The following is a 23,443-nucleotide window of genomic DNA, read 5'->3' as shown; positions in this document are numbered from 1 at the left end:
CAGCCAGCTGTGATTCACCCCACCCAGGACCTCGACCTGTGCCCACACGCTCACTTGAACGCCCGCGTACGCGTCGACGTCCATGTCCTCGACCGTTACCCCTACTCCTCATCATGTCGGATAAAGGATAGAGCAGGGCCAAAATAAATTAACCCACTGTATAGCGCTGAGAACTGGGGCTAATTCACCACACACAGAGACTTGTAGATGCCAGAGGCTCTATGTTGTGACAGAAAAAATTAAACCGCTGTCCTGCGCTGATATCTTGGGGTAATTTACTGCTCGCAGAGACTTGCATATAAGAGAGGCTGTATGAAGAGGCAGAAAAAAGTAACCCAGTGGATAGTGCTGGTAATTGTGGCTACTTCACCGCACACAAGAAAAGAGTATTGTGAGATGCCCTGCACAGAGGAAGAAAACTAATAACTCAGTGCATTGTGCTGATAACTGCAGCTTCTTCACGCACACAAAGAAAGGGAATTGTGAGATGCTCTGCACAGGGGCAGATAACAATTAACCTAGTGGATAGTGATGATAACTGCGGCTACTTCACCGCACACAAGGAAAAGGTATTGTGAGATGCTCTGCACAGGAGGAGAAAACTATTAACCCAGTGGATAGTGCTCATAACTGCAGCTATTTCATTCCACACAAGAAAAGGGTATTGTGAGATGCTCTGCACAGGAGCAGAAAACTATTAACCCAGTGGATAGTGCTGATAACTGCGGCTATTTAACCGCACACAAGAAAAGGGTATTGTGAGATGCTCTGCACAGGGGCAGAAAAATATTAACCCAGTGGTTAGTGCTGATAACTGTGGCTACTTGACAGCACACAAGGAAAGGGAATTGTGAGATGCTCTGCACAGGGGCAGATAACAAGTAACCTAGTGGATAGTGATGATAACTGCGGCTACTTCACCGCACACAAGGAAAAGGTATTGTGAGATGCTCTGCACAGGAGGAGAAAACTATTAACCCAGTGGATAGTGCTCATAACTGCAGCTATTTCATTCCACACAAGAAAAGGGTATTGTGAGATGCTCTGCACAGGGGCAGGATACTATTAACCCAGTGGATAGTGCTGATAACTACGGCTACTTGACCGCACACAAGGAAAGGGAATTGTGAGATGCTCTGCACAGGGGCAGAAAATTATTAACCAGTGGATAGTGATGATAACTGCAGCTACTTCACCGCACACAAGGAGAGGGTATTTTGAGATGCTCTGCATAGGGGCAGAAAACTATTAACCCAGTGCATTGTGCTGATAACTGCAGCTATTTCACCGCACACAAGGAAAGGGTATTGTGAAATACTCTGCACAGGGGCAGAAAACTATTAACCCGCTGGATAGTGTTGACAACTGCGGCTACTTCCCCCCACACAAGAAAAAAGGTATTGTGAGTTGCTCTGCACAGGAGCAGAAAACTATTAACCCAGTGGATAGTGCTGATAACTGCGGCTATTTCACCGCACACAAGAAAAGGGTATTGTGAGATGCTCTGCACAGGGGCAGAAAAATATTAACCCAGTGGATAGTGCTGATAACTGTGGCTACTTGACAGCACACAAGGAAAGGGAATTGTGAGATGCTCTGCACAGGGGCAGATAACAATTAACCTAGTGGATAGTGATGATAACTGCGGCTACTTCACCCAACACAGTGAATGGTAAATGTCAGATACTCTTTACTGCCCAAGAAAAAAATAGCGGACTGTTTAGCGATGAGAACTCTGGCTAATTCACCACAGACAGCAAATGGGATATGTGAGATACTCTGCACAGGCCTAGAAAAAATTAGCCCACTGTTTAGCAATGAGAATTATGGCTACTTCACCGCACACAGCGATTGGGAGATGTGAGATACTCTGCACTGCCCCAGAAAAAAATGTACAGACTGTTTAGCAATGAGAAATCCAGCCAATTCACTGCACACAGCAAATGGGAGATGTGAGATGCTCTGCACTGCCCCAGAAAAATTAGCCCACTGTTTAGCGATGAAAATTACCGCTACTTCACCGCACACAGCGATTGGGAGATGTGAGATGCTCTGCACTGCCCCAGAAAAAAATAACGGACTGTTTAGCGATGAGAACTCCAGCTACTTCACAGCACACAGCGATTGGGAGATATGAAATACTCTGCACAGCCCCAGAAAAACTTAGTCTACTGTTTAGTGATGAGAATTATGGCTACTTCACCGCACACAGCGATTGGGAGATGTGAAATGCTCTGCACTGTGCCAGGAAAAATTAGCCCACTGTTTAGGGATGAGAATTACGGCTACTTCACCGCACACAGAGATTGGGAGATGTGAAATACTCTGCACAGGCCTAGATGCTTGAAAAAAATAAAAATTGGTGCACTACTGCTCCCAGCCAGCCGAAAAAGTAATGCACACAATGAGGAGTAGCCCTAAGAAGGACTATTGGGTTCTTGAAGAGAGGATCCCTACTCTAACGCTTTCCCTATCTCAGCAGCAGCTCTTTCCCTAACCTCTGCCAGCATGCATCTGTGGCGAGCCGCAGGCGGCCCCAGTTTAAGTACTCGGCGGTCACCAGATTCCGCCAGCCACTCACTGCTGTAGACGTGCACACGGCTAACACATCTCAGCAGAAAATGGTAATGCCTTCCCTGCATGTTTAGTGGCCAAAAAAATGGCACTAAACATGCGGGTAGGGGAAATGAAAGTGATGCTCGACTCAAGTACCGAGCATCTCGAGTAGCCTAATACTCGATTAAACATCAAGCTCAGACGAGTGTGCTCACTCATCTCTAATCTGGATCTCCTGGGTAGACCCAAACAAAAGCCTTCAACTGTTCCGCATAGAAAGAGATCTCTTGAACACAGAGAACTACTACCTCCTCTGGTCTAGCACAAAAATACAAATGCATAACAAGTTAATAAGCTCAGCCACTTATGCAATGATCAAAGTAATACGAGTATTATGTCAAACTGGAACAGGGTCTGATAAAATTTCCCCCTTCACTCCAGCTTCCCTAATATCCTTTATTATGGAGAATAAATCTTCACCAGCATCCCACATCTGGACTAAAATATCTATGACATTCACGACATCCTAAAAGACCCCCAAATCACCAAACTAGAACAAATCGAACCCCTTATCCCTTGCTATAAACCCAACTTCCTGGAAGCCTTGAATCTATATAAATCACTCACAAGATTCCAGTGTCTATACCATTAAAAATTAAGGGACCCATTATGGTTTGAATCCTATCATATTCCTGTCCAGCCATTACTCGGACGCCTCTGCCCTGTGCCGGTCACTGCACTGGCTGCCTGTTAAATACAGAATTCAATTTAAACTTACTACCTTAATGCACAAAGCCCTCCACAGCGCAGCACCCCCCTATATTGCCTCCCTCATCTCAATCCATCACCCAGCTTGGGCTCTCCACTCGACAAACGAAACTAGACTGCACACCCCTCTAATTCGAACTTCTCACTCCCGCCTCCAAGACTTCTCCAAAGCAGCACCAGTCCTCTGGAACGCACTACCAAAGGATACCTGGGCAATCCAGGACTCGAAAAACTTGCTCTAAAAACGCACCTCTTCAGGGAGGCATACCGCATTCTCTAAACAAACTCCTCTATACGCTGACTGATAACATGCTCCCTGACCTACTGACTGCAATCCCTGCTAGCCGTCATAAACTGCTCCTGTAGTCATACTGATCCTGCCGTCGCATAGCTAAATGTCTGACTGTTGTCTGTATATAGCATCCCTCATTCTCCACCTCGCCATACCGGGCACATCTCCAGCCATTTTACCTTCTGTATCACCCCATTACTTGTAGTATGTAAGCTCGTTGGAGCAGGACCCTCACCCCTATTGTTTCCATCAACTGATTACTATGTAACCGCGGTTCTGTAATGTTTGTACTTTTGTCTTTCTGTATCCCCTGTCTATGTAAGCGCTGCGGGATATGTTGGCGCTATACGAATAAAGTTTATTATTATTATTATCTATCACTCCCGAATCCCTGAAAAAGAATTAATTTCTAAACTTCACAAGGGAGTGCTATTAGATTCAGCTCCACACAAACCGTGGTTCTTGAGAGAATGGGAAAATGAATTAAATATTACCCTGTCCAAAGATGACATAGACAAAATCTTGAGCAACTCCCACGGCTTCTTGTACGGATTCAAAAAAACTCATTCAGGCTTCTAACAACATGGGATAAAACACCCCATTAACTATTTAAATTAAACTTAGCTTCAACTAACTGCTGTTGGAGATGCGATCTACAGGGTGGCATCATCTCACGCATTTGGTGGAATTGCCCAGGAATTGCTCCTTATTGGAAGCAAATAATCTCCCAAATCAATAACATTTGTTTAACCTCACTTAATTTGGCGCCAGAAGTATTTTTGTGGCTCCCATCCAAACATTTTACCCCAAATAAAGAAAATTTGCCAACAATATTACTAACTGTAGCCAAATTACTCATCCCCTTAATGTGGCAAGGATCCCCCTTCTCTAACTCAATGGGAAAACAAAATACAGCAAATTTTCTGCTTTGAGGAGCTCATGGGTTGGGAAAACGGTGCCAGAGATAAATTCTTGAACACATGGTCACCATGGATTGCATTTAAGAAATGATCAGATGGCCACACAACATCAGAACCACCCATTCTCCCTCACCCTATAACATAGTCCCCCAAGATACTTCAGGCCTCTCAAACGGTCTTTAGAAACACACCCATTACTAATAATAAAGTCCCAGACTAGAAACTCTTCAAAACCAGCCTAGATGATGAACTCCTTCCCCTCCCCTCCACCCTCTTTCTTGGTTTATGGATTATTGTTTATAGTTACGTTTAAGATCATTAACCCTTGCAATAGTTGCAAAGTAGACTTTAATCAGAGTCAAATTTGACAAGTGCTAATTGGGTTGTGAATTGTAATAGATTGCTTCCTATACGAGACCTGCGTGTCTCAATCACGTTTCATCATTTTTGTTCCACGCTTGACTCATCTGCATAGATATTCATTGCACATTGCAGATTTGTTTGTTTGCAACTAACTGTAATAAAAATAAATTGTTTACAAAAAACAAATCCTAAGTGATTGCCATTAATGTTCTTATCGTTAAACAAATTGTTATGTCTACAGTCACTTTTAATGGGTAGGATTTTGTACTTCAAAGATAGTTTGTGGACAGTTTTGATCTATATTTCTCTGTAGGTTTGCAATTTCCACAGGAGGGAAGGAGACAGAATACTCCATAGAGTTGATTAAGATGAACCTCATCAGCTTTTGTATATAAATATAGGCACACATGGTTCCCTGTTACAGTGCAGGGTATGTTCATGTATCTGATACCACCTAGATTCTTCCATCTAAAGTCTAACACTTGAAGCCTATTCTCCTGGTAAACATGAGCCATCAGGTAGGTGGTTTTTTTCAGGAAGATTAAATGCACCTGTGAGAAACCTCTGACTGTCTTCATTGCAATATGTTGGATTTGTTGTACAGTATATTGTATAATGTTGATTAATGATTAATTATGATGATAACTCTCAAAGATCCAAAAAATAGTATAGGCATAAGAATTAGTATCAGATATCGGACGCAGATTCCTATGTAAGTTTTTTTCATTCATTGATATTGAAAGTTGTAGTCAACTAAGTGTCATAACAACATGTAAACAATTCTCTAATTGGTGTAACATAGATCAAAAAAATCTCTTGGCAAACATCTGGTTATTGATAGTCTATAGGTACATTATTTTCACTGAGGCAGAGTCAAAGTCTATGAACAAAATCTGAAGCCCTTCACAGTATAGACTACAAAAATTAGAATATAGAATCTTTATTGATAATTAAAAATAATAAGTTTAGGTCTGACATAAACACAGCAAAAGACAAACAGTTTGCACGGACCCCCCAGAAAGAGTTCATTCTTAGTAGTTCAACAGTGTGGGTGTGGGTACCTGGGCAAACAGACGTAACATACAGGTAAAGCCAGCTCAGGTAGCAAGATCACTGTTACAGCATACCAGAAGGTGCTGCCAGCTGTAATACCTTAATGGCCGCAGGTCTTATTGCAGCACTTTATTATTTTTGACAACCAGTATTCTAGACTCCTCTTGAGCATATATTAGACTCTAGATAGTGCGCTTGGTATTCTGGTATCAGTTAGATCTGGGGAGCTTAGGGATGCTTGAAGTTAGTGCAGAGGCTATGGGAGAATTTACAAGCTACAATTGCTACACAGCTCCCTGAGAGGCCGACACTGTCTCAGCAGCTCCGAGGCCAGAAATTAAATGGTCCCAGCTCTGCCTTCTAAAGTTAGATTCTTCATCATAAGACTCTTGCCGCCCCCACCCCCCTGGTCTCCGGTCCCCTGTTTTCTCAGACTGATATATAATTGTAGAGAGGAATGGCTTTTAAATTTTCATCAATATTGTACGTATCTTTTATTGCAGCTACTGGAAACATTTGGCAGAGGTGATTGATGCTAAAGGGATCTACAGTTTATTAAATTCAAGGGTTCACTTATTTTTTCTTGCAGTGTGGATGTGAGTTTAATAAAATGCATGGATGGTAAAACTATTTAGATGTTACTAGTTAAACGGTATTTGCCTATAGTTGTGACTAGAGATGAGCGAATGTACTCATTTCGAGTAATTACCCGATCGAGCACCGCGATTTTCGAGTACTTCCGTACTCAGGTGAAAAGATTTGGGGGGGCGCGGGGGGCGGGGGGAGGCGTGGCGGCGCGGGGGGTAGCAGCGGACAACAGGGGGGAGCCCTCTCTCCCCCCCACTCCCCGCTGCAACCCCCCACTCACCCACGGCGCCCCCGAATCTTTTCACCCGAGTACGGAAGTAATCGAAAATCGCGGTGCTCGGGCGAAAAAGGGGCGTGGCCGAGCAGGTTCGCTCATCTCTAGTTGTGACTTTGGTAACAATCAGAACACATTTTATTGGTAATCATGCAGAAATCCATGGGATTCCAAAAGGTTCATTTACCCTTTTGAAGTGTATGTATACTACACACAACACACACACAATTGTTAATACCATGAAATGTGATTTTGAGTTCATCATTATTTTTGTGTATCTTATTATTATTTTTTTGTCTTTATGAAGAACAATATCACAGCTGTCACAGAATTCACCCTATTGGGATTTCAAGCCAGTCATGATATAAGGATTTTCTTGTTCTGTCTTCTCCTGGTGGTTTACTCATTTACAATTTCTATGAACCTCCTGATCATCACCCTGGTGTCCACCGGAAAGAACCTCCACACCCCAATGTACTTCTTCCTCTCACAGCTGTTTATTAGTGACATTCTATTGACCACGGATATTGCCCCCAACACTCTGCACATCCTGCTTAATAATGGGGAGACCATTTCCTTTATTGATTGTATAACTCAGCTTTACTTTTTTGGTGCCTCAGAAGCATCCGAATGTCTCATTCTCACAGTGATGTCCTATGACAGATATGTGGCCATCTGTAACCCCCTCCGTTATACGGCTATAATGACAAGTGTACATTGTGTGAAATTGGCCGTCATCTCTTGGTTGCTTGGATTTTGCATTATGATGATTATTATCATCACTACATCACAGCTAAGCTTTTGTGGATCGAATATCATTGACCATTTCTTCTGTGATCTTCTTCCTCTATTAGAACTTTCTTGCTCTGATACCTCCAATCTTCAGTTTGAAGTTTATTTCCTTAGTAGTCCATTACTTTTAATACCCACAATAATAATTATATTTTCATATGCCAAAATTATTGTCACCACCTTAAGGATCCCATCCAGTACTGGTAGACAGAAAGCCTTCTCCACCTGTAGCTCCCACCTCATTGTGGTCTCCATATATTACTGGACCATGTTCAGTGTTTATGTTTTGCCAACAAAAGGACAATCATCGACCATCAGTAAAGTCCTATCACTGCTATATACTGTATTTACCCCTCTAATCAACCCCATTATATACAGTTTAAAGAATGACAATATTAAGAAGGCTTTTCATGATTATGCTAAGAATAGAGCACTATCTTAAGCTTGTATGCAACTTGTGCACTATCAAAGTCTGCATTGATTCTTACCCAATGATTGAAGACTGAATGTATTTGCCCATGATCAGAAAACAAGCAAACTATCAATAGTAAATCTGCCCACGCTGAATGTATTACCATGGAGGACATATAGGAATTTTTGGCTAGAAGCCAAAAATGACAACAAAAACATCTGTTGTTTTTACCATATCGATGGTGATACCTAGTGTATCACCATGGATATACAAAAGATTGAGGAGCACAACCACTGACTTCTTGTCATTTTTGGCTTCCATGCAATGGTTCTAGATTTACTCAGGAATTCCGAGTTGGTGCAGAATACCCTGCAATACACGCTCAATCTATGTATAGAGGTACTGCTCTTTGCACAGCATCACAAGGTGAGCACCTTATTGTTCATCCTAGGGTATCATTTAACAAGACGTACTACCATAGAAGGCAGTCTGTCTTTGTTTTGGTTATTTTACAGGACTGATAATGAAAATTCTGGGACACAAGCATACCATCACAACAAACGGCCTTCTGACATCTTTATCTACTAAATAATTGTTGTACCAACCTGCTTATTTTCCTGCTTGCATGTTCACACAAAAAACTTTAAGGGACAAATTTTTTAATTGTATGTTCCCTCTTTTTATATAAGGGTGTACATGAAGCTGCATGCAGGGGTGTATTGCTCATAGATTCCCTATAGTTTGTAATGGTGATAATGCTTCCTTAACTGCAGTCCTCCCATAACATAGGAATTGTACTGATAAAGGGTTCACTATGGTAATGAAGCATAAAACTAATAAAGTTTTTCAACACGTTAGGAATGCCAGCTGCATTAAGCTCTAGTAGTGAAGTTTGCATGTTCTTCAGAGCTTCTATGTGGCAGAGGTCCTGTTATATCAGCTAAGTGGTTTTGGTCTGGGGAAATTGCATTGGCCAGTACTTGTTTAACTCCCTACAGTTTAGGACAAGTTATGTTCCTTCTTCAGGAAGGACATTACCATTTTGAACAAACAGAGTTAATTCAACTTCAAATGGCTGGATATATGCTTTTATTATTGCTACTGACATGATTCTGACTTAAAAAAAAACAGATTCCAGGCTTTCAAATACATTGTAAGGGCTCAGTCAGACGGGCGTTTTTTCGCGCGATTTGTGCATGCGTCCGGCGATTTTATAAAAACATTGCTGCCTCTGATTGGCTCAGCTCTCAGCTGAATGACAGCTGAGAGTTGCCCCTGATTAGTCCCTGCGCTGAGCCAATCAGAGGCAGCACTCACTCACCCATTCATGAATTCATGAATGGGTGTGAGTGAGAGCTGCCTCTGATTGGTCAGGCTGTGACCAATCAGAGACAGCTCATTCAGCAGGCAGGGATTTTAAATCCCCGGCTGCTGAATACTACTCAGAGCAGTTCAGGAGAACTGCCGGCGGCCACGGCTGAACTCCGTCTGCCGGGACCAGGTGAGTATATATATTTTTTTATTTTTACACATTTCTGGATGAATTGCAGGGAAGGGCTTATATATTTAAGCCCTTCCCGAAAATTCATCGTGAGATCGCCCGCAGCCCATTGCTTTCAATGGAGCCGGCTGTATTGCCGGCTCCATTGAATTCAATGAGCTGGACAGCGCTGCACTGCTCCGGCCCGTTTCTATTGAAACGCGGCTAGGAGCAGTTTTTTCGGGCGATTTTTCGGCCCCGGTCACGTGATTTGCGGATGCGCATCCGTCATGCGATCCGCAAATCGCGGGAAAAAACGCCCGTGTGACTAAGGCCTAAGAGTGTCTGTAGCACTGACAGAACCAGATCTATAGCCATTTGAAGTATGGTTAGGAATACTAAATGAAAAGCTCTAATTTATGTACGTGTACAGAGAACAGATTTGTAATTCCCCTGTCTGCTTAGGGGAGAGTAACATTTCACCCTCTCCTCCCCACATGTTTAGCAGCTTTTTTAAGCCAATGAACATGTAGGGAAGCCTTTGGCACCTCCTGCTGTGACGTGCCAACCCTGTGCACGTCTATAGCAGTGAATAGCTGGTCGGATCAGGTGATCTAGGATCATAAAAACTCTGGTCACCTGATGCTCGCATCACATGGAGGCTGGATTAGCTGAGGAACAGAGCTGCTGTGAATGAGGGAGAATGTTAGTGTAGGTTAGAAGGAGCGTTTAGGCAGGGATCCATATTAAAGGAACCCAACAGTCCGTTTTAGGACTACAACTCCACTTTTGTCTCCACTTTTGGTCTTTTTTTGCTATAGTGTACGCAAAAGGCTCCAGTTGATCGACACTATATAAGCAGACTGTACGCATTTCTCACTGTCTTTTTTTTTACTATAGTGTACGCAGAGGGCTAGGTGTTCGAAGGTCTGGAGGTTTTTTAATGAGAGCAGGGACGACCGATGAACAGTGGTGTACAACCTGTGCCGTACAAAGATCATCAGGGGAGCCACCACTAGCAGCCTGAGCACCACCAGCATGCACAGGCATATGATAGCTAAACACCTGACGAGGTGGAACGAAGGCCATTCACCGCCTGCAGGTCACACCACTGCCTCTTCCCCTGTGTCACATGCTGGCACTGAGATGCAATCCCCCTTCCAGGACGCAGGCACAAGCGTCTGCCGGCCTGCATCCACCCCTTTGGCTGCACAATCCTCCACTGCCTCCACCAATGTGTCCTAGTGCAGCATTCAGCTGTTCATAACAGAAGCATTAGAGAGCAAGCATAAATATGCAGCCACCCACCCGCATGCACAATAGCTAGATGTACATATCTCCAAACTGCTGAGCCTGGAGATACTGCCATATAGGCTGGTAGAAAGTGAGGCTTTCCGCAACCTCATGGCGGCAGCCGTCCCGCGCTATTTCGCTATTTTTCCAGCTGTGCCGTCCCGGCCTTACACCCGCATGTGTCACAGAATATCAACCGTGCCCTCACCAATGCGGCTACTGGGAAGGTCCACTTAACCACGGACACGTGGACAAGAACTGGTGGGCAGGGACACCACATCTCCCTGTCGGCACATTGGGTGAATTTGGTGGAGGCTGGGACCGAGTCAGACCCTGGGTCCACTCATGTGCTACTCACAGCAAGGATTGAGGGTCCTACCTTGGTCATGGTTTCTCCGGCTTATTATGCCACCTGCTCCAACCCCCTCCACCTCATCCACCTCTCAATTACCATCAGTGAGCATGTCGCCTTTAGTCGGTAGCTTGAGGTGCTGCAGCACTACCATGGGGATGCATCAATAGGCCGTGCTGAAACTCCTGAGCTTAGGTGACAAGAGGCACACCGTCCAAGAGCTGTTATAGGATTTGACGGAGCAGACAGATCTGTTGCTTTCGCTGCTGAACCTCCAACCAGGCATGATCATGTGTGACAATGGGTGTAACCTGGTGGCAGCTCTGCAGCTTGGCAGACTAACACACATGCCATGCCTGGCCCATGTGTTTAATCTGGTGGTTCAGCGCTTTCTTAAAAACTACCCCAATTTGTCTGAGCTGCTCAGCAAGGTGCGTCGTGTGTGCGCACATTTCAGAAACTCCACCACAGATGCTGCTACCCTCAGGACTCTGCAACAGTGCTTCCAGCTGCCAGTTCACAGCTGCAACATGCCCGTCGGAGTGGTAGTCAGCCTCCATACTTCTTCACAAAGGAGTGGGCATGGATGTCTGACATCTGTCAGGTGTTGCAAAACTTTGAGGAGTCAACACAAATGGTGAGCGGCAATGCTGCCATTATCAGCATAACCATCCCACTGCTTTCCCTGCTAAGAAGGTCACTGCTAAGCATTAAGGCTGATGCTTTGCGGATAGAACATGAGATGGGGAATGACAATACATCACTTGATAGCCAGACCACCCTCACGTCTGTTTCTCAGCGCGTATTGGAGGAGGAGGAGGCGGAAGAGACTGCTGCCCACACTGCAGAGGGTACCCATGCTACTTCCCTCATATCTGTTCAGCGTGTATGGGCTGAAGAGGAGGAGGAGGCTGAAAGTCATCCTCCTAGTGAGGACAGCGATGTGTTGCATACTGGGACTCTGCCACACATGGCTGACTTCATGCTAAGCTGCCTTTCCCGTGACCCTTGCGTTAGACACATTTTGGCCAACACGGATTACTGGGTGTTCACCCTTCTCGACCCACGGTATAAGGAGAACCTTTCCACTCTCATTTATGAAGATGAAAGGAGTACGAGAGTGATGCAATACCACAAGGCCCTGGTGGAAAAGCTGATACTAAACTTCACATCTGACAATGGTAGAGGACGTAGTTCAGTGGGCCATCTATCAGGAGAGATAAGGGGAACAGGCAGCATGTCCAGCACAAACAGGGGAGCACTCTCCAAGAACTTTGCCAGTTTTACGGCACCCCAGCCAGACTGTGTCACCACTCCCCAGTCTAGGCTGAGTAGGAGGGAACAGTGTAAAAAGATGGTGAGGGAGTACATAGCCGACTGTACCAATGTCCTCCGTGATCCCTCAGCTCTATACAACTATTGGGTGGGACATGTGGCACGAACTTGCGCTGTACGGCCTGGAGGTGCTTGCCTGCCCTGCTGCTAGTGTTTTATCAGAAACGGTGTTTAGGGCTGCTGGGGGGATTATCAAGGATAAGCGTACCTGCCTGTCAACTTGCAGCACCGACAGGCTTACTTATTAAATGAGAATAAAACTAATTAGAAATTGAGATAAGGGGCTCACCAATTAGAAATTAGAAATTACATCTTTGGAATCGTGTCACCCCTAGGCATCCTGTTGGTGAGCCCCTTATCTCAATTTCTAATTAGTTTTATTCTCATTTTTGTTGGTTACATAAAGGTGTCCCTTCTCCCCCCCCCCCTTTTTTTTTTTTTTTTTTTTTTCTCTTCCTAACTTTATCCCACACCATGAACCCAATGCTGTCAATGCACACCATTCTGAAGTAGCTTTCCAATAGATTTTTTTTTTTTTTTTTTTTTCTTCTCTTTTTTTTTTTTTCTTCTCATTTTTACATACATATACACATTTATTTATGCACCCCCTTGGGTGTAGCAATCATTTCATATTTCCCAATAGGCTGTACATGCATTTTAATTCTGTAGTCATCCCATTCAGCTGAAAGCAACCACACGATTTTGAGTCCATCCGCTCTCATATTGGTACTTTTAAGATTGGTATTTTACTCAGGATTGTCTTCATCCTATTTTAACAGATATTTGTTTTGTATAAATCTCATGTTAATTTACATGTACGGATGCTCATATTCTTTTATGTTTTTTGTCTCATATATATTTTATCACTGTTTAGATCGATGTTTTCATCGTATATTTATTGTTCTTATTGACACATTTGTGAGACTTCATTATGTATATGAATTTTGTTCTTTTTTTTTTTTCCCCCTCTCCTCCCCTTTCTTTGTTAATCACTCCTCCATTATCTATTTGTACTTATCACACAGTCCTATCCAGCCGAACTGACGAAGGGGTTCTTCCCCGAAACGCGTATTCCATTGCTGGTTTTTAATTTCTGAAAAAATAATAAAAAAGAAGTGCTTTCACCATCACACATTGGACTTTGATCTACATCTTCCAGTAGCTTAGAGTGTTGCGCCTCCATACCAGTGCCGTACAATATGTCTCTCACCGTGAAAGGGCAATCAAATATTTCCTAGCCCGCTGCGAACTACCTCATTTATACCGTTCTGTGTCTGCAGTGCATAACACAGAGTGTTGGGGCACAGCCACTTCTATAGGGAAAGTTATATACACTATACAGTCCTCCTGATCCTCCGTGCAAAAACCCCAAAGCTCCTTCTTAGAGCTACATCTGACTGTGTGCATTATACTTGTGGCTTGCTGGGAGTTGTAGTGCATCCATTTTTGTATTACGCATCTATGCCTGTTCCCAGCCTGTTAGTAATAGCGCTCTCAGGCTGCAGTGCCGTACAACCAGCTCTCACCGTGAAACTGCACTCAAATATTTCCTAGCCTACTGCGAATGACGTCATTTATAATGTTCTGTGTCTGCAGTGCATTATATAGAGGTCTCACCGCTAGACAGTACTGTAATATTACCGGGGCCACGGCAAAGTATTTCAGCTCTGCCACTGTGCAGAGCGTCTCACAATACCCTTTCCTTGGTGGCGTTAGAGTGGCATTAGAGTCTTCTCCCACATCACATAGCCTCTCTTATCAACAAGTCTCTGCGAGCAGTAAATTACCCCTAGGTATCAGCGCAAGACAGCGTGTTAATTTTTTCAAGTCACAGCATAGAGCCTCCGCTATCTACAAGTCTCTGTGTGCGGTGAATTAAGCCACAGTTGTCAGTGCTGTACAGTGGGGTAATTTATTTGGGCCCTGTTCTATTCTTAATCCGCCATGATGAGGGGTAGGGGTAAGGGTCGAGGACGTGGATGTGGACGCAGACGTCCAAGTGAGGGTGTGGGCACAGGCCGAGTTCCTGGTCATGGTGTATCACAGCCGGCTGCTGCAGGATTAGGAGAGAGGCAAGTTTCTGGGCTCCCCAGCTTCATATCACAATTTATGGGTCGGCTTGGTAGACCTTTATTACAAACAGAGCAGTGCGAGCAGGTCCTGTCGTGGATGGCAGAAAATGCATCCAGCAATGTATCGACCAACCAGTCTTATATGCAGTCCACTACTCCCGGCCTAGGGACTGCAACTCTGAATCCTCTGGCTGCTGCTTCCCCTTCCTCCAGCCTCCTGACTCCATGACAATGACATATTCTGATGAGCAGGCAGACTCCCAGGAACTGTTCTCGGGTCCCTGCCATGAGTGGGAAAAACTTGCGGCTCCTGACAATTTTGTGATGGAGGTGATGGAGGTGGCACGGGATTGGAATGATGATCGGATGTCAATTTATCATCAATTCTCAACAGCATTGTGGGCTATCGCCCACACTTTCAAAGAGGGTTGCTGCCTGGCCCTGCCAACCCTCTGCAGCATGTGCCTTCGGTACCTCCTCATCCAGTACGCGCTAATAAATAGACATGAGGGTGGTGTGGCTATGAAGTGAGCGTGTGGCATGACGGCAGCTGAACACTGCGCAGGGAAAAATTTGAGTACGCTGTGGACGCTGGCTCATGCAGATGATTGGACAGCAATGCCAGCATATAACCCAGGAGAAGAGGCAGCAGTGTCACCCGCAGACAGTGAATGCCCTTGGTTGCAGGTAGTGTGGTGCTTAGCTAAGATGTGCCAGCGTGTGTGCCTTGCTAAGGAGGGTTTGTCTGAAGTAAATTGTTAGGGGGGTGACGCCAGACTCTTGCCCCCATTTTTGCTTAATAGTGGGACCTGGGAGCCTCAGATGCAACCATACATGCTGCCCCTGCCCTTCCCTATCTGTTTCTGTGGAGTATCCATGACTTTCTGATGTTTTCTGTTGTTTGACAAGTCATGAACTCTGCGGAGCATTGGTCCCATACAAAAATGCTCAAGTCGCCCATTGACGTCAATGTGGTTCGTTACCTGAAACGAGCTCTCGAGCATTGCGAAAAGTTCAACTCCAGCAAGGAGCACCCGAGCATTTTGGTGCTCGCTCATCTCTACCCTCTGGCCTTCTGAGCATGCACCAACATTTTGCCATGTGGCGTGCATGTGCAGAAGGCACTGTCAGGTCCTTGCAGGACCAGATCACTGCGGCACATTGCAGAGGCCGGAGGTGAGTAGTTCCAGCTCTCCTCAAGGATCCAATCCATGAGGGAAATTAAACTTTAACTTTAATTTACTTTTTTTTTACCTTTTATATGATTGCCATTATCCTTTTGATAATGGCGATTGTATGACTGCGGGTCGCACACAGCAGTCACACTTCCAGACCCCAGGGCTTTAGTCTACAAGGTCAGCATGCTTTTATGGCCCTGTCGTTTTAAGTCCAGACACCAAGCATGTGAAAACACATATGGGTGGTCACTGAGGGGTTAAGGGTAGTGGCTTCACTAACTATTGAAAGCCAGGCTACTTCACTAACTGCTAGTAGTGGAAAAACCTCAGATCCTGGTAGTTTAACGCTTTACATGCCACATAGAACAGCAAATGCTGCATGTAAGCAGATGACGGAAATGGAGCTTCTGTCATCAATTGGCACCCCAAATTGCAATTACAAGATGCCAATGGGTTTTTATGGCAGCCAGAGGTCTGAAAAAGGTCTCCTTGTCTGGCATATAACTCAGCCTCTGAGACCCTGCCTCATGCAAAGTCTAATAGGCTAATGTCATAGGCATAGTAGAATACACTGTATAGGTAATGCAGTATATCCTAGTTATTGAATAATTGAATTTTAAGTCTCCTTGATAAACTACAAAATTGCATCTCAAAAAGTTAAATAGTGTATTTTATAGGCGAAAAATCCTGTTTAGAAAAAAGAATTTTCCTCCACAAAAAAAACTTTTTAAATGGATAAAAGTAAAAAATAAAATAAAAAAGCATCACAAAGTTGATATCACCACATTAATAATGACCCAGACAATGAAAATATTATGTTATTTATAATTTTAAAAAGTAACACCGGAATTGCTATTTTTCTTTTGTCCTCCTCCCAAAAAATGCAATAAAAAGCAATCCAAAAGTCACATGTACCTCAAAATGGTACCAATAAAAACGACAGCTTTTTCCACAAAAAAAAGATCTCTCAAAGCTCCATTACCAGAAAAATAAAAGTGCTGTCAGTCTTGGAATGTGGCAATGCAGATTTAATTGTTTTTCTTTAAAAATAGTTTTTTTTATTCGGCAAAAGTAGTTAAAAAAAGTAAAACAATTTTTTATAAACTTGGTATTGCAGTAGTTGTGTTGTTCCAGTTAAGAGAATTATTATGTTATTTTTACAGGATTGCGAACGCCTTACAAACAAAACCCTTTCAAAATCATGAAATTTCTCGGAGACTTTATATTTTGCTTCAAAAAAAAATGTTATGTGAGTTATAAAACACATCACATATACCCCACTGTTGTGCCTTTAAAAAAAACACAACTGGGACACCCCATTCCCCCAACCCCCTCCTAAAAAAAAGCACTTATACAGCTATGAGCTATGTCAATGATGTTATGGCTCTTACAATACAAAGATCAAAATCACTTAGGCTTCAAGTCAAGAAATAGGTTCATCACTAAAGGCCCATTTATATTGGATGAGTGTCGGACAAACAATGCCCGACACTCAACCCTGTAACCACGTGCTCCCATGCTCCTGCACGGGAGCTAGCACAGCTGGCTCGCACACGGAGCGGCCAGCAGGGCGCGCGGGGCAGGAGATTTCTCTCCTCTCGTTCTCCCGCCCCTCTCCATTCCCATAACGCAGGCGCCGTTCGCTATTGAACGGTGGCTGTTTAACCTGCACGATGAGTTATGATCATTATTGCTCATCTTTTGGGCTGCTAAAAGATGAGCGATGACGATTATCCCTCATCGTGCAGTTTAAACTGCTGTCATTCAATAGCGAACGGCGCCTGTGTTATGTGAATAGAGAGGGGCGGGGGAGCGAGAGGAAAGAAATCTCCTGCATTGCCCCGCCCCCCTGCTGGCCACTCCGTGTGTGAGCCAGCTGTACTAGTTCCTTTCCTCCATAAAGACATCAAGTCCCCTTTTAAACTCCTCTATTGATTTTTGCCATCATCACTTCCTCAGGGTGCGTTCACACGAACGTATATCGGCTCGGTTTTCACGCCGAGCCGATATACGTTGTCCTCATGTGCAGGGGGGGGGGGGGCTGGAAGAGCCCAGGAGCAGAAACTCAGCTCCCGCCCCCTCTCTGCCTCCTCTCCACCCCTCTGCACTATTTGCAATGGGGAGAGGCGTAACGGGGGCTGGGCTAATTCCTGCAACTTAGCCCCACCCCCGTTCCACCTCCTCTCATTGCAAATAGTGCAGAGGGGCGGAGAGGAGGCAGAGAGGGGGCGGGAGCTCAGTTCCTGCTCCTGGGCTCTTCCAGCCTCCCCCCCTGCACATGAGGACAACGTATATCGGCTCGGCGTGAAAACCGAGCTGATATACGTTCGTGTGAACGCACCCTCAGGTAGAGAGTTCCACAGTCTCACTGCTCTTACAGTAAACAACCCTTTTCTATGTTGGTGATGAAACCTGCTTTCCTCTAAACGTAGCGGATGCCCTCTTGTTACCGTCGTAGTCCTGGGTATAAATCAAAAGACAATGGGCCATACGAGGCCTTTTGTGATTCCAGATGAATCTAGAGACGTTCGACATAATTAGTTTAAAAAAGGAGGCTGGAAGGTGGATCGGGGGCATTTGTAATTTATTTAATATTTTTGGGACGATATATGTTTGTAGATTTTTATGGCCCAACCAGGAGAGCATCGGTAAATCATATGTTTGCAAAAGCGATGATGTTTCCTTGAGAAGAGACACAAAATTGTTATCATATAATTGCGCTGACCAAGCGTATCCGGAAGACTTTTGTAGTTCTTTTGCCAAGTCCGGAGTCAGGGTTATATTTAGCACAGTTGACTTTGAGACATTTACTTTAAAATTTGAGAAGTTTCCATACTTGCTTAGAATATTGTTGAGTTTTGGAAGTCCTTGTTCTGGGTTAGTCCAGATAAATAAAATATCATCTGCAAAAGCAACCGATTTAAGAGAACACTGATTGATATTAATCCCCACAATATGTCTACTTTGCCACACTAATTGGAGAAGAACTTCTAGTGTAGTAAAATAAAGAGAGTTCGTGATAATGGGAATCCTTGAAAAGACCCATTGAGAATGGGGCAGAGAATGAGTTTTTTATCTTGATCTTAACATGGGGATTAGAGTACAAAGTGAAAATCGCTTTAATCAAGCATGGGGGGGGGGGGGTAAATTTCTCCAAGAATGCTTGCATAAGATTCCAATCTACTCTATCGAACACCTTTTTAGTGTCGATACCTAAAAATATTAATGGGATTTTTTTATTTTGGGCTTATCTTAATACATGAAGAAGCCATGTTGAATTGTCTTTCCCTTCTCTACCTGTAACAAAGCCCAATTGTTCCTCATTAATTAGATTAGGTATACATTTATTGATTTGTCTGGAGAGGAGCTTAGCCCAGATTTTTAAGTTCAGATTTAAAAGAGAGATGGGTCTGTAGTTACCACAAAGAAGGGGATCTTTCCCCTCTTTATGCATGAGGGTAATAAAGGCTTCTTGTGTCTGGTAATTGAGCCCCCTTCAGTAAGGCTTTAAGGGACAGGGCAAGATTTTTTTTATAGTATATTAAGGGAAGACCGTCTGGTCCTGGGCTTTTATGTAGTGGGAAACTCAAGAACAAAGGTGAGTTCTTCCAAAGACATTGGAGAGGTCAGTGTGTTGGCTTCAGCCTTACTCATGGAAGGAAGCTCCAGTGAGGTCAACCAGTTTCTCATTTCTGCTTTAAATAAAAATCATGGGAAATCTGAGCTATTTTTGGTGTCTCTGTATATGTTTTCCCCTTTGGATAATTTATTCTTGGAATATGTGTCTTTCCTCTAACTTTCTTGATTAACCCCTTGAGTGGCACACCCGGAAATCTTCTGGAACGAGCTCCACTGCCAAAAGTGATGTAGCCCAGAAAATTTCTGGGCTACGTTTCACTATGGGACCGGCAGAGCACAATGCTATAAGCTGTGGCTGTGTGCTCTGCCTGCACAGTCCCACAGAGAACAGTGCATGACTTTAACCCCTCAATGATGCGGCCCCTTTTTCTTTTTTCATTTTCGTTTTTTCCTCCCCCCTTCCAAAAAAATTGTAACTCCTTTATTTATCCATAGACGTCACTGTATGAGGGCTTGTTTTTTGCAGGACAAGTTGTATTTTTCAATGGTGCTATTTAAAGTACCATATAATGTACTAAAAAACTTTTTAAAAATTCTAAGTGGAGGAAAATGAAAAAAAAAAATGACATTTTGCCATCTTTTAGTGTGTCTTGTTTCTACGGCGCACAAACGACAACAAAAATGACATGATAACTTTATTCTATGGGTCAATACGATTACTATGATACCGATCTTATATAGGTTTTTTCTTACTATACTACTCTTTTTTTTTTCAAAGACACTTAATTTTTTTCAATTATTTTCTGCGGTCATTTTGTGCGCCCTATAACTTGTTTATTTTTCGGTCAACGTAGTTGAGCAAGGGCTCATTTTTTGCGGAATGTCCTGTAGTTTCCGATATTTCCAATTAGAAATACATATGACTTTTTGATCCCTTTTTATTGCGTTTTTTCTGGGAGACAGGGTAACTAAAAAAGTGCATTTCTGGTGTTCTTTATTTTTTTTTTCAGACGACGTTCACCATGCGGGGAAAAAAATGTGCTACTTTAATAGTTTGGACTTTTACGGACGCAGCGATACCAAATACATATTTTTATTTTATGATTTTGATTTTTTAATAATAGATATGGCAAAAGGGGGTGATTTAAACTTAGAATTAAAAAAACTTTGATTTTTTTTTACTTTACTTTGAAGTCCCCTTGGGTGACTTTAACATGCGATGCTTTGATCGCTCCTGCAGTATGACATAATGCTATAGCATTACGTCATACTGCCATTTAACAGGCAGTCTGTCAAGCTACCCCACGGGGTTGGCTTGATAGGCAGTCTGGTAAGGCTGCACTGGGGCCTTTCATTAGACCCCTGGCTGCCATGACACCTGCACGGCTCCACCGATCTCACCGCTGTGGGCGATGTTCGGGGGATTTAAATGCCTCTGTCAGAATTGACAGTGGCATTTAAATGGTTAATAGCCACGATCTGCCGAACGGCCGATTGCTGCTATTGCCCGTGGGTGTCAGCTGTTATAAACAGCTGACGCCTGCACTGTATGAAAACTGATCTGCTGTCAACTTCTCGCCTCTTTTTTTTAAACTCCAGCACTGCTTTGTTTACAGGTTGCCACGGAGACCATTGGTTTGTCAGTACAATAATTTTTAAAAAGTAAAAAAGTAAAAAAAAAAAAAAATTGTAAAAAAATTATAAAAAGATAAAAATGCCGAAATTGCACCTTTCTCCCTTTGCTTTTAAAAAAATTAAAAACAAAATAAAACATGGTATCTCTGCATCGTAATGACCCAGAGAAGTAAGTTAGTACATTGTTTAACCCCTTAATGACACTGACCTTTTTTTCCCCTCCCCCCTTTTAGAGAATCCTAACTCCTTTAGTTATTCATCGACGTTGCTGCATTAAAAAATTCTAAGTGGAGTAAAATGAAAAAAAAAAATGACATTCAAGCATTTTTCACTGCGTCTTATTTCTACGGCACACAAACTGCTACAAAAATGACATAATAACTAGAGATGAGCGAGCACCAAAATGCTCGGGTGCTCGTTACTCGAGACAAAATTTTCGCGATGCTCGAGGGTTCGTTTCGAGTAATGAACCCCATTGAAGTCAATGGGCGACCCGAGCATTTTCGTATATCGCCGATGCTCGCTAAGGTTTTCATTAGTGAAAATCTGGGCAATTCAAGAAAGTGATGGGAACGACACAGCAACGGATAGGGCAGGCGAGGGGCTACATGTTGGGCTGCATCTCAAGTTCCCTGGTCCCACTATTAAGCCCCCCCTCCCAACAATTTTTACTTCTGAAAAACCCTCATTAGCAAGGCATACCTTAGCTAAGCACCACACTACCTCCAACAAAGCACAATCACTGCCTGCATGATACTCTGCTGCCACTTCTCCTGGGTTACATGCTGCCCAACCCCCCCCACACGACCCAGTGTCCACAGTGCACACCAAAGTGTCCCTGCGCAGCCTTCAGCTGCCCTCATGCCACACGCTGGCCTCATAGCCACACCACCCTCATGTCTATTTATAAGTGCGTCTGCCATGAGGAGGAACCGCAGGCACACACTGCAGAGGGTTGGCACGGCCAGACAGTGACCCTCTTTAAAAGGGGCGGGGCGATAGCTCATAATGCTGTACAGAAGCAATGAGAAATCCAATCCTGTGCCACCTCCATCAGGAGCTGCAAACGTGGGCATAGCAATGGGGAACCCATGTGCCACACACTATGCATTCTGTCAAGGTGTCTGCATGCCCCAGTCAGACCGGGTTTTTTTATAAATAGTCACAGGCAGGTACAACTCCGCAATGGGAATTCCGTGTGCACCCACAGCATGGGTGGCTCCCTGGAACCCACCGGCTATACATAAATGTATCCCATTGCAGTGCCCAGCACAGCTGAGGTAACGCCAGGTTTAATGCAGGTGGTCTTCGGCCCACACTGCATGCCCCAGTCAGACTGGGGTTCTTTAGAAGTGGACACATGGAGTTACAACTCCGTGTGGACCGACAGCATGGGTGGGACCCAGGAAGCCACCGGCGGTACATAAAAATATCCCATTGTATTGCCCATCACAGCTGAGGTAACGTCCGATTAAATGCAGGTGGTCTTCGACCCACACTGCATGCCCCAGTCTGACCGGGGTTTTTAATACATAGGGCATACAGCGCGAGTTCAGGCCACGTGTCCAGCTTCTACACCCAGTAGTTGTAGGGAGCAGAGGCGTCACGGAGGACAGTCGTGCGATCGGCTACGTACTCCCTCACCATCCTTTTACAGTGCTCCCGCCGACTCAGCCTTGACTGGGGAGCGGTGACACAGTCTTGCTGGGGAGCCATAAAGCTGGCAAAGGCCTTGGAGAGTGTTCCCCTGCCTGCGCTAAACATGCTGCCTGATCTCCACGCCTCCCCTGCTACTTGGCCCTCGGAACTGCGCCTTCTGCCACTGGCGCTGTCAGATGGGAAGTTTACCATCAGTTTGTCCACCAGGGCCCTGTGGTATTGCATCACTCTCGAACCACTTTCCTCTTCGGGAATGAGAGTGGAAAGGTTCTCCTTATACCGGGGGTCCATAAGGGTGTACACCCAGTAATCCGTAGTGGCCAGAATGCGTCTAACGCGAGGGTCACGAGAAAGGCAGCCTAACATGAAGTCAGCCTTGTGTGCCAGGGTGCCAGTACGCAAGACATGGCTGTCCTCACTAGAAAGATCCCTTTCAGGATCCTCCTCCTCCTCATCCACAGGCCATACACGCTGAACAGATGGGAGGCAAGCAGCATGGGTACCCTCTGCAGTGGGCCCAGCTGTCTCTTTCCCCTCCTCCTCCTAAGGCTCCTCCCCCTCCTCCAAATTCACCCAATGTGCCATCAGGGAGATATAGTGGCCCTGCCCGCCAGTACTTGTCCACGTGTAATTGGTTAAGTGGACCTTCCCTGTAACTACGTTGGTGAGGGCACGATTGATGTTGCGGGAGACGTGCTGGTGTAGGGCTGGAATGGCACAGCGGGAAAAATAGTGACGACTGGGGACCGAGTAGTGTGGGACCGCCGCTGCCATCATGTTTTTGAAAGCCTCAGTTTCCACAAGCCTATACGGCAGCATCTCCAGGCTGATCAATTTGGCAA

General features: G+C 44.4%; 1 protein-coding gene across 1 annotated transcript; it reads left to right on the top strand.

Moving 5' to 3' along the window:
• The first annotated feature begins 7,115 nt into the window (after positions 1 to 7,115).
• On the top strand, positions 7,116 to 8,048 carry LOC136610424 (olfactory receptor 6J1-like). The gene has a single exon (XM_066589654.1). It carries the CDS (start codon positions 7,116 to 7,118, stop codon positions 8,046 to 8,048), a length of 933 nt encoding a protein of 310 aa, XP_066445751.1.
• Positions 8,049 to 23,443: the final 15,395 nt, after the last annotated feature.

The sequence above is a fragment of the Eleutherodactylus coqui genome, chromosome 2 (genome assembly GCF_035609145.1).
Source record: "Eleutherodactylus coqui strain aEleCoq1 chromosome 2, aEleCoq1.hap1, whole genome shotgun sequence".
NCBI lineage: Eukaryota > Metazoa > Chordata > Amphibia > Anura > Eleutherodactylidae > Eleutherodactylus > Eleutherodactylus coqui.
This window is presented reverse-complemented; position numbering and strand designations above follow the sequence as displayed.